The sequence below is a fragment of the Nanorana parkeri genome, unplaced genomic scaffold (genome assembly GCF_000935625.1).
Source record: "Nanorana parkeri isolate BGI_ZX_2015 unplaced genomic scaffold, ASM93562v1 scaffold74, whole genome shotgun sequence".
NCBI lineage: Eukaryota > Metazoa > Chordata > Amphibia > Anura > Dicroglossidae > Nanorana > Nanorana parkeri.
The window spans coordinates 1,572,351-1,584,484 of record NW_017306342.1 but is presented as its reverse complement, the minus strand read 5'-3'; the positions used below and the strand labels follow the sequence as shown (position 1 = coordinate 1,584,484).

Genomic DNA, 12,134 nt, shown 5'->3' with positions numbered 1-12,134 from the left:
TTAATGGCACAAGGACACACCAGGAACCCCACACATCACAATGGCAGCTAAAGTCCCCAGTGTGTCCCCACACCAAATCCAGCAAGTGAAATGGCAAACGCACTCATCAATTCATAACTAACTTTTAAAGCAAGGTGCACATGGAAGGGCTTTACACAATACAAAAGCAAAATGTTCCCAGCACACTCACCAGCCAGCCTGCAAAAAACTATTGCTGTTAAAATTTGTGTGTGGACCAGTAAAAGCACACATACATTTGTAATAGCTAGCATAAGTTAGAAATAGATATAGACATGTATGAAAAAGATGATCCCATGATTTTCTGGTAAAAAAAAAGTTTCATCTAAGAATTACCAAATCATATGGGTTCATTTAGGAAGAATCTGCATCCAATGTGGTTTGCATAGCAGTAGCGCCCCCATACTCTTTAGCACTATCTAGGCTACATTTATAAATCAGCCCCATAGTGCAATACCACTTTTACATGAGCGTAGAAGATGCGGAGGTTGGATGGGGAGAGAGGATAACCAGGATATATCAGGGCAGAAATAAGGGAACCGTCCGTCCTGATCTTACATCACTATCATGGGAGTCACAGATCCTGAACATGCATATGGTATGAAGGGAGGTCAGACTTTACTGGCTTCATGGCTATTCTGGTGAATGTCTAGTCTGGAATGAGATCCATCACTACTGAAGGCAAAGATGTCAGACTACAGCCCCACCCCACACTCCGTTCCTGGGACATTTATTATATGCATAGTATTCAGGGCTAGTTCACACCAGCACGATTCTGGCCTGAACGCACCTGAAGCTGGTGTGAACTCGCCCTCAAACACAATGTTATAATCTTAGGTGTGCAACAGGTTTTCCTCAAAAAACGTGTACTGACAGTTTTCAAAACATACAGGAGAGGAAAGAAAATAGTTATAATCAGTGAGATCTCCTGAGACTGGAATCTACGGTAATACACATTCCATATAGGTACTGAGGAGGCGGATATGACTGCAGAGTGACATTCTCTGATCTAGGTGTGGTTGACTTAGTTATGCATTCTGTGAGGGGAATTTATGAAAACTGAAGCAGACAAAATCTGGAGAAGTTGTGCATGGCAACCAATCAGCATCCACCTTTTATTTTCAAACCTTAACTGAACGAACTGAACAGAGACGCTGATTGTTTGCCATAGGCAACTGCTTCAGATTTTGTTTGCTTCAGTTTTTACAAGTTAAGGTAGCTAATGCAATAATATATCATGAAATGTATTTTTTTTTATAATGCAGATAGTGTAAGTCCCTAAATGTGACTTAGTATCAGCATAATGCAGTCCTCCAGGTCCATCACTATAATGAGGCAGCCTGAGGTGGTTGCCTCAGGCGGCATCCAATTGGGTCACGTGGGGGAAGTAGCAGTTGTGCCTGCCGCCCCCTTCCCGGCCAGAGCATCCCATAGTTAGTAAGAGCTCCTAACAACATGTGACGCTCTGGTCAGGGTTCCCCCAGCTCTTGGAAACCAGTGCCGTCAGTAAGTTGGGCAGGATACCGCATACTGCCACCAACACCCCCCGACCTCAGGTGTCCAAAAGTCTAAGGACACCCCTGCAGTCCCTATACAGCAAAAAATGGACTGAGGGAGGGAGAAGCAGAACAAGAAGCCAATCAGTTGTGCTGCAGTGCAAGGAGAATGCAGATAGGAAGAGAGAGCAGAGTGACAGAGAGATGAGCTCATCAGTCTGCTGCTTCTCCTTTCACTATCCAGTCACAGGCTGGGGGAGAGACAAGACGTGTAAAGGTTACTGAACTGCAGTAGGTAAAAATCAGGCCTCCTGCCCTGCCACACAGAGCTGTGCGGGGTAGCAGAGTTCTGTAATTCTCACATATAGATAGACAGAAATTGGCAGGTAAATGGCTCCACTAACTATATGTTATCGGTCTATTTAGACCTTTGCCTGGAATTTAGCTTTAAGGTGATTGTAAGATACTAGTACATTATATTTCAAATCCATTTTTTTTTTGCAATGTTTTAGATTGATTGTGGCTACAACCCGTCTCAGGTTTTTATTGCTTGACCCAAATCCATCCCGCACCTTTATCGTCAATAAGATAGCCCACTGCTTACAAATGGCCAGCACACCTAAGGTTACAGACCTTGTAATTCACAAAGGTCTAATGCTGGGCACACACCTTACAACCATCGCAAGACTTTTGTCTTGCGATGGTTGTACGGTAATTTTAAAAAACGTACGATCTGCCTATCTTGGACAGGCAGATGGTACTTCCGATGACCGCAATGCCCGAACGGGCAGTGTGGCCCGTGCGGCTTTTATCTTGCGAACATGCCATAGACCAGTCGAACATCGGGTGTTAGAGTTCTGTAGGAGGCATGCAAATTAAAAAAAAAGCTGCAGAGTTATTTAAAAACAAAATCCCCCCAATTTCTGAAATGATCAATGAGAAGACTGTTCATAACGTCCGTTGGAGTGTGAAGATTTTATTGTGTAAGCAAAACTTAACCACCTCTGGCCTATTTATTTCTTAGCCCTTGCACTGGGGCTATCCCCACACTGCAAGGGTTAGGTCCTTGTTTTGGTCTAGGTATAAAAATAACAAAGTTATACTCACCTGATCCTTGGCGCCGTCTGGCTGTTAGGCCGGTCCTTATAGCCGCTCTCCCCCCTCCACTCCAGCAGTCTAAGGTCCTGTGTGTCATCACGTCCTATACATGTATAGGAAGTGAGGACACTGAGGGACATACCAGCTGCTGGGCACCTAGACCAAAATGAGCACTTAACCCTTGCAGTGTGGGGGTCGCCCCAATGCAAGGGTTAAGAATACTTTTTCCTGGAGCTCTTCTTCAAGGATGAGGAACCTCTAACAGGAAACAGAGATACTATCGGTATTTGTGAATGTGATGGAAGATGAATAGGTATATCTATCCACATGAATTGACTTGCTGCAAAATCAGTATGTATACAGCAGAAGGTCACCAACACTCCAAAGGATTCTTTTCACCATTTTCTGTGAAAGAATATCACAATAATTCCTGCCAAGGGCTAGAAGGAGTGCAGCTCACACATGGACATTATGATTCTCTGTTAGATGCTGACCCCAAAAATATAAATCAGTTCTGGCTGTGGTTTCTCCTATGACAATTATCCTTAAAAAGAAAAAGGATTCATGGTACATGCTGTCTATGAATCTGGAATGTGATGTTTCCCAGAAGTACTCTACTGCCCTCTCCTGAGCAAAAATGATTCATAGAAAAAAGCGGTATAAATGTAGCACTGTCAGCAAGGAATGCCGTTCATTCAAGTTGATCACTCTAAGACCTGGTTCACACCTGGGCGTTTTTCAGTGCTGATCGAAGCGCTGTAAAACGCCCAGCAAGTGAAATCCCATTATTTCCTATGGGCATGGTTCCCACCTGCTGCAGCCACTGCCCACATTGCTGCAGCCACTGCATGCCATGGCCAGCATTATGATGCAGCATAGCTTACAGGGCAGTGTAGCAAAGTTTTGAAGTGTGCGGTCCATTACACCGGCTGGCATAGGTGGAGGAAGATGGTCCTGACAAAAGAAAAGTGCAGCGGTCACTGGAGGGGTCGGGAGGGTGTTGTGAGTTTGTGAAATAACTTCTGTTCACTGCACTGGTCCCTAGAGGTGATATGCAGTGTGAACCCAGTTCACCTGAGTTTGGTCAAGCCAGTATAAAACTGTGACTGATACCCCCTGCTCTGGGTCCAATCAGTCGCAGCAGGGGCATTTTCCTTCCCTTTGTAAGGTGTAGCTTCAGGGGACAGAATGCCCCTTCTGCAAATGATTGGGCCAAGAGAAGGGTGAGTCAGTTACAGTTTTGCATGGGCTATATAAGTTCACATCACACCCCCATCTTGGCCCAATCAGTTGCAGCAGGGGAATTCCCTGACCCATAGCTACATGTCACAAAGAGGAGAATTCGCCCGTCACAACTGGGGTCTTGGTTGGGTCAGCAACAGTTTTGCATGGGCTTAAAGGCTTGTTCACACGATTTCTGGTCCAGATCTGGAGACACGGTGCTATACATGCAGTGCGTTTTTGATGTGTTCTCCGGACCGGACAAAATGTGACATGCAGTATTTTTTCTGTCCGGACTGCGCTTGTGAGAACTGTAGCACATAAAACAGATAGGGATACATTTTGGGTGCATGAGCGCACGGATCTGGTCAGGACAGAATCCAGACGTCTGTGAACAAGCCCTTATGCCTGGTTCACACCTAGGCGTATTGCGTGTTTCCGAGGGCTACTTGGCTGTATACCAATGGAAACGCGCAACAAAAACGGCCCAAAGTAGTACATGTACCTTTTCAGGCGTGGGCCGTTTTGTAGCGCGTTAGGGACGGGCTGAAATACGCCCAAGGGTGTGTGAACCAGACCCATTGAATACAATGGGATTTAGATGTTTGAGCGTTTTGTAGAGCGTTCGTCAAGCGTAGAACGCGCTACAAAGCGTTCAGGTGTGAACGAGGCCTTAGTGCTGAGATTGTAGCAAGCCTCCACACCTCACTGGTCCCTAGCAATGTAGTGATTGTGCTGGCAGCTCTCCTTGTACCTCTCCCTGCTATGAACACACTCAATGCTAACATGAAATACTGTAGAAGGCCCCCCATCCAAATTTTGCTATGGGGCCCCATGACCTGTATTTGCACCTCTGCATTAAAGTCCTTGTGTTTTTTTATTTTTGGGGTTTTCTGACACTGTTTCTGTGTTCTCTTATTACACACGTTCTGCTTCTCTCTCTTCTATAAAAGTATATAGAAAGGCATCAATGAATAAAAAGACAAATGTCCCCCTAATACAAAACACGGAGAGCGAGCAATTTCTTGCAACGAACGAACCCTCTGCACCGCATGATAAACCGGACCATCTCAGCGACGCCCACCGCCCTGTAAACCACGCCCACCGCCCTGTAAACCACGCCCATCCCACGCAGCTCGTATCTCTTGTCTACAGGCGCAGTTGGTAAAGTTCGGATGACGTCACTAGCCTGCGCCATCTAGCACGTGATCGCTGTTTCTCTTTGCAGGTTTGTTATTGTGCGGTGCTGTGTTTGGAACGGTGTCAGGTGAGTTCGTGTTGAGATCGGTACTGCGTTCAGACATCGTGGTATTTTCTGTGTGCTCTGCTCTTTCTTCTGCGTCCGAGCTCTCCTCGTCTCAGTAGTAGGATGGTCAGGGACTGGCTCGGACGTGCTTGTCGGGTTTAAAACCTATTCTGCGCTATAATCTTTTCATATATACATAGGGTAATCTGAATTTAAAATCCACAAAGAATAGACATTTTGTATTTAAACAAATACAATACAGGTGTATTAGTAGGAGCGAGAACACGTTTCACACCCCCAGTAATAGTCACAAAAACAAAGATTTTTTTTTTCCTCACCCAGGTTCGCAAAGCCTTGGGATTTTAAGATGCTTGATTCTCACTCGATGTTCATAAAGAATTAAAATATTTTTTATTACAATTGAAATATAAAAGCCATAGTTACAAATACAAGAGACTCATTTGTGTATACAGTAGTTGAAAGTCCACATACAGGTTATACCACAATGATCAATTGAATGCTTACAAATACATTGGAAGCAGAAAATTTTTCTAGGTTCCTCAACATGCTGTTCAAAGAAATTGTACAATCAATATCAATTTTTTTTATTTTTTTTTAAACAGCACAGTGTATTGTTCCCAAGTTAGTTACAAACAATGCGTTGAACCTGTAAGTTATGTCTTTTCTTCCCTGGGCTATTCTCCATTTTACAGAAGCTAGAAGCTGCAGAATGGCGATCAGCAGAGAGTAGATGCTCTTTTCTGAAAGTCCTGCCTCTCTCTGCCCGTGTCCTCCCATTGTGCTGCTGTACACCATCATGCAGCTTCTAGTTTATATTCAGTGGAGAATAGCTCAGTATTGTTTAATGGTACATTAGGGGAAGCGCAGTGTTGCTCTCCATGTACTTGTGCATTGTGTGTCAGCATGTCAATTTGCAGAATATGAGGAAAATGACATTGCTCATTCCCGGTGTTCCAAAACGCCCACTGAAGAGAGGAACCGTGTGCCTGCCCATGCTCCTAATGTTTTCAGTCTGTAAATCCCAAAAAGCTGCACTCTGATGCCAGAACTCCAATTGAAGCAATGCTATTAGCTCCTACAGTAGCTGGTGATGGAAGCAGACCCTTCCATTCAACGTCAGTTCCCATTCACACCTAGGCGTCAGCGTTTCCGTGCGTTTTTACGTGCTTGTCCGTTTATCCCGAAATAGATGCGCGCTTTGGACGTGTTTCTGCATATGGGTGTATTGAGTGTTGTGCAATGAAAAGAAGTCCTGCCCATGACATACTAAAATAACTACACATTAGCCAAGGGGTTAACAACGTCAGCCTTTCAGCAGCTGTGGAGCTACAGGTACTGTGATGCATATAAAAGTCTGTACACCCAGAAAAGAAACAGGCATGACACCCAGAGGTAGCTGCATACTGGGATTTGTAATTCCATAACACATGGAGATCTGCAGCTGCACAGACCTACAATAGCCACACAAGCAAGCAGAAACATAAGCTACAACAGTATCACAACAAACTTTAGATGCACCACATGTCGCATGCACATGTTTTACCTTTGCTGCCCTTCAGGGATGGAGGCAAAGATTCCCATTCTGGCCAAATCTGGCAAGCAATTTGTATCCAAGCCCCGCCTCCTCCTTCCTCTGTATTATAAAGGGGGTTCCGCAGGTCATACAGGCATGGTTGTGCCTGTATTAGCCTTAGAAATGCCTCAGAATCGAAACTTGACAGACATGAATCATCCATTTTGTTTCCCAGTGTGCTTTGCAGGTGGTCTTACACAATGTATATGCACCTTAAAAACGTGCGTTCTTTTTGCAAAAAAACGCGCGAAAACCCCACACGCGCGTCTTTGGCGTGTTTTCCATTGAAATCTATGGAGCATAACGCGCTGAATCTGCCTGAAAGAAGCTCATGCACCTTTTCCAGGGTTCAGCTTTTTAACAGCTTGCTGCTAAACTCTCAGGTGTGAACAGGGGCCATAGAAATGAATAGGAATTCTTGTGTTCTGTGTTTTGACGCTTAAGCTTTCAGCGTCAAAACGCCCAGGTGTGAACAGGGACTTAGAGAAACGACATCGTAAGACAAGCATGAATGACTTCAGAACAGAGAAGGATATGGATCTTTAAAAACTGGAGTTAGTCATTTCGATTTGTGTTTACTGACACAAGTAAACACAAATTGCAGGGTGACGGTTACTGCTCTTTTGACTACTTTTACCCCTGGTATGTACATGCTTGTTACAGGTCACAGTATAAAGGCCTGTGTCAGTCTGAGGTGCTTCTGAGATCATTCAGACATTGACAGGTGTATCTGACCTGCAGTTGACCTGCTTCAAGTGGGTCTTGCATACCTACAGGCCTGAATGGGAATGCAACACCTGTTTGAAGTAAACAAAAGCCTGTTGACACAGGTCCTAACCAAATAATAAAGGATAAACAAGGATGACAGCTCTGGAATGTGCACTTTCCCAAACAAATAAGCAATGAAAGCTCCCTATTTATGTTCTATTCCTCTTAGAGAACACATTTACCGCTGGCTGCCTTTTTGAATATGCTAGTTCATTCTGTTTTTGCCTCTCATAATTTGAAACATGAACTTGCAACAATCATGCAGCAAGTGAAGTAGACAAGTTCAAATGCATGATCTGCATACTTCTAACTGGATAATAACTCAAAATACATAAAGTATGGCATCTGCACACCAACCAGACAGTAGAATGGCCCTAAGGAGAGGTCAACAGTGTCTACCTCCATGCATCTGTCAGTACAGATTTTCTTTACATATGTGAGGATTAGGGCCCTTCTGATCTGGCAGTGATGGAAGTTGAAAGGGTGTGTGGGTCATACCAACTGCCACTATTAGGGGGTTGACACTTCATGTTTAGGAAGTATGTTACTTAGTCCTTACTTTTACTTTTTCTCTTGCTTTTTGTGTATTTTTACAGGATGACAGACACATCTGATATAAAAGAGATGTATGAAAAAATGTTCATTAAACGCTTCACAGAACAGGACGCAGAGTACCAGGAATATGTGAGCAGGCCTGAGAGCCAGCCTCCCATTGTTGAAGACTGTTTTGGAGGGTACCAAAGAAACCAGGATAGGTACACAATACTTGTATACCGATGTGGCTTTCTAAGATTGTTGTCATTGTAAAGTAGCCAGTGAATCATGATTGATTGTAACCGAATGCAAATTACTATGTATATAACTAATATATAAACCAGTTTATATTCCTTTCAAAATACTGTTGTACAGATACATGCATGCATTAAAAAAAAAACAGGATTCTTTTTCATTTCAGGAGAGCGGACAGCCCATACAAATCATTGCTTTTCACCCCTTCGGCCAAATCCACATCTAGAAACTCTGGTGTATAGTGCAAATCTAGCCTAATATTATAGAGCCATTTATTCCAAACTGCACACAGCTTTCTCAGGCTATTTGTCCATCATCAGTGCAGGGCATGGAAACCATAGCTTTCATGAAGTAGGGCTTGGGACCCAATGGCATTATAGTAAGAATTATGAAGCTAAAAGAATCAAAAAGCCCTCACTCTAATTAGTGCAGAGTACGGTAGAGCCGTTTTAGAGCAGGTGGTGTATAGAAACCATAGAAGCCATGGATTTCATACATTGAACCGATGATGGCCAAATAGCCTGAAACAGTTGTATGCAGTTTGAAATAAATAGCTTTATCCTATTCTGCACTGGCTGAAAGGGCGAAAAACAATTATTTGTGTGACCCCGTCCACTCTCCTGAAATGAGGAATCATCCTTATTTTTAGATGTGTGATGGAATGAGACGTGAATACCTTCTGTTTTAAGAAGGCTGTACTGTGCTAAGTTGGATCACTTGCAATAGTGACCATTAATACCATGTCAGCAATAGATGAATATCGGTATCTGTTGTCAGAGCTGCTTGAGATTAGTAATTTTTTTGAGCACTGTTTGTGCTGCAAAAGGTTTTCTTTGCTATCTATGGCATTAATAATATGTGAAATCGAGAAACACATTTTACATGCAATACTGTGCAAAATGAATGGTATCATTAGAATTTATTGATGAGCTTCCTACAGAGTGCAAAAACATAATATTTTGTCTGTCCTTCCATTTAATGGTCAGTGAGTAGCTGTAAAAGCTTTAAACATTGCCTAATTGTTTTTAAACGTAGAATTATTTCATTTGGTTTACAGGTATCGAGATAATAGACGTCAACGGAACTGGGATAATAGACGTGACTCCTACAACAGCTATAACCAGCACCATGGAGGTAGCGGATGGGGTAACAGCCACCACCAATACAGACAGGAGCGCTCTCACCATCACCAGGACAGACACCATAACTATAATTCTGACCATCAAAGATTCCATCCTTATCGTTAAGGAAATTTCCTGTTTATTTGATATGTGTGACGTATGTAATAATCATCCCTGGAGGAAAAACTGAAAGTATGATACATTTTCTTTGTGAGTGCTTGCGGCTACAAAAGATAACTAGCAGTTGCCAAGAGGCACCTTTCTTGGTATCTGTACCATCAAAATGCATTGATTCTCAGACTCTGACTCAAATCCCAGCACAGTTCGTATAGCCTGCAGAAATATCTGCCACTGGCTGTATCAGTTCATCCAGCTTTGCTGCTAGTGCTTCATGATGGAGGTTTCTTTAAAACCATATCACTTGAATAGTCTGCTACTTTTTAGCTTTAGGATGCAATATTTGAAGCTTGCATTTCACAAAGTTTCATTGTAATGCAAGAATTGCTGCGATGCCTTTTCTGAAACGGTCAGTTGTTTCTTTTCTGTTTGATTTTTGATACCCCAATGTAATAAGACCTTCACATGACAGGTTTGCCTCCAGAGTGCTGCATGTGTGAAGACCGTGCCAGACCATTTTTTTCACAGATTTGAATGGGTCAGAGAAGTCTAGAGGGTGATGTGGTACAATAGGATGTGTGTATACTTCCAACTAGTCTAACTGTTTATGCTACGGCCTTTAAAAACATTTTGCATTTGTGTCTGAATTCTCCATGCTTTTTGTGCTATACTGAAGTTAAATTTACTGTATTCGGTGTGATAACTGCATAAAACATACAATAAAAGTTACTTATGTTGGAATTTCTGCGCCTAAAACAAGCAAGACAAGTCTGAAAACACATTTTTGCATGTGTTTTTAATACACAAAAGAACACCTGCAATTAGACCAGTGTGGGTGCTGCCATTGCTGATCTTCTGCAAATGCTAGCTGTAGCTAGTGGAAGATCAGGAAAGTCATAGCAAAGTCAAAATACTTTCTCCTTATATAGACAAAAAAAGAGCTTCACCGCTCCTTGTTAGATGTGTATGCTTGCCAGGAGCTGCCCACGCTCCACAACTGCAGGATTAGAAGAAAAGGCTGCGCAGCACTATAATGTTTGAGGGCATGTTCACACCATGACCAGATCTGCAAACTTGGTCATGGTGTGTTTTTATTAACTAAAATAGTTTTTATTATTTGTGACATAAAAATAAAACTCACACAATACAGTTGCAGGTATAAGGCATGAGATACAGTCATTTTGTCTGCTGCAATTGCAATTTGTTTGCCATGTTGTTTATAAATAGCTTTAAAGGTCTAACAAAATAAGTAAGCATCCCTAAGGTGTTTATCGGAGAGGCCAAAATGCCATATCTAGACAACCAAGATTGAGAGAAAGGAATAAAGAACAGAAGAAAAAGAGGGGTAGGTGGGGGGGGGGGATCTGTGGTAGCGGGGTAATACCCCCAAGCTAGGGTGTACACTCAGACTGACGTTAAGCTCGTGGGCAGTATATTTGGATGTGTATATGCCAACCAGGGGTCCCAGACCTTCCGAAATTTATTTTGGGTGTCCGCCAGGACACTGGATAATTTCTCATTAATAAAGAATGAATCAACCCTTCTGCCAACCCCACTAAAGGGAATCTGCTGTTTCCTCCATGCCTGTGCTATAGTTTGTTTTGCGGCTAGAAATATAAATACTGCTAGTTTCTGCTGAGTGCTCGTGAGCTTCGGAGGTTTAAGGTGTAACAGGGCAAACTTCGGGTCCCTATGTATATTTGTGTGAAGAACTGAGTTCAGTAGCCTGAATGTTTTGATCCAGAAACGGTGTACCATTGGACACGTCCACCAGATGTGCATTACATCCCCCTTCGCGTCACAACCCCTGAAGCATTTGGCTGACTGTTGGGGGTGGGAATGTGCCAGTCGAGCTGGCACCATGTACCACCGCATCATAGATTTGTATGCTGTTTCTAGTGAGGTGATGTTGATGGTACATGATGCCGCCGAGGCCCAGATTTGTTACCATTCCATATCAGTGATTTTTCCCCGTAAATCTTTGTCCCAAGCTGCAACATAATTATGGATCGAGTTGCTTTGATTTAAATTCAGCTGAGCATATAATATGGATATCAATTTGGGCTGCAAAGGGGTGTGGTAGCATATGTGTTCCATCAAGGAGAGTCGGGTGGTGGGCACCCTGCCGGCAAGCACAAATTCCGCCAAGTGTCTGATTTGTAGGTATCGGAAGAATTCCGAAGGGGGTGTGTGGGAGTCCGCCTTTATCGAGTCCCAGGTGCGTATCCGCTAGTTTTGTATGAGGTCGTGTAAATGTGTTATGTTTTTGGATTTCCACCAGTCGAAGGAGAAGAACACTGGAGGTAGCGCACCGTGGCGGAGGGCTTATCATATAGGGCCTCTAGCCATCTCATGAAGAATGGGGGAAATCCCCACCTCCCTAGAATGTAGCTCAGGTAGTCCCAGGAGACGTTATCAAAGGCCTTTTGGATGTCTAGGGATAACAACATGCCCGGTATTTTGTTGTGTTGCATATGGTGTATTATTTGAATCACCTTTCTGGTATTGTCCGTGGCTTGGCGATGGGGAACAAAGCCTACTTGGTCTCTGTGAATTAGTGTTTCCAATAAATTATTTATCCTATTGGCCAGAATTTTGGAGAGTAGTTAGGTGTCTACATTTAATAGGGATATAGGCCTATAGTTATGCGGGTCAGTGTCACCCTT

General features: G+C 43.2%; 1 protein-coding gene across 1 annotated transcript; it reads left to right on the top strand.

Annotated features, from left to right (window-relative positions):
* Positions 1 to 8,038: 8,038 nt before the first annotated feature.
* Positions 8,039 to 12,134, top strand: FAM103A1 (family with sequence similarity 103 member A1). Its single transcript, XM_018576701.1, has 3 exons — positions 8,039 to 8,196; positions 9,288 to 9,488; positions 12,125 to 12,134. Exons 1-2 carry the CDS (start codon positions 8,039 to 8,041, stop codon positions 9,475 to 9,477), a joined length of 348 nt encoding a protein of 115 aa, XP_018432203.1. The 3' UTR covers positions 9,478 to 9,488; positions 12,125 to 12,134.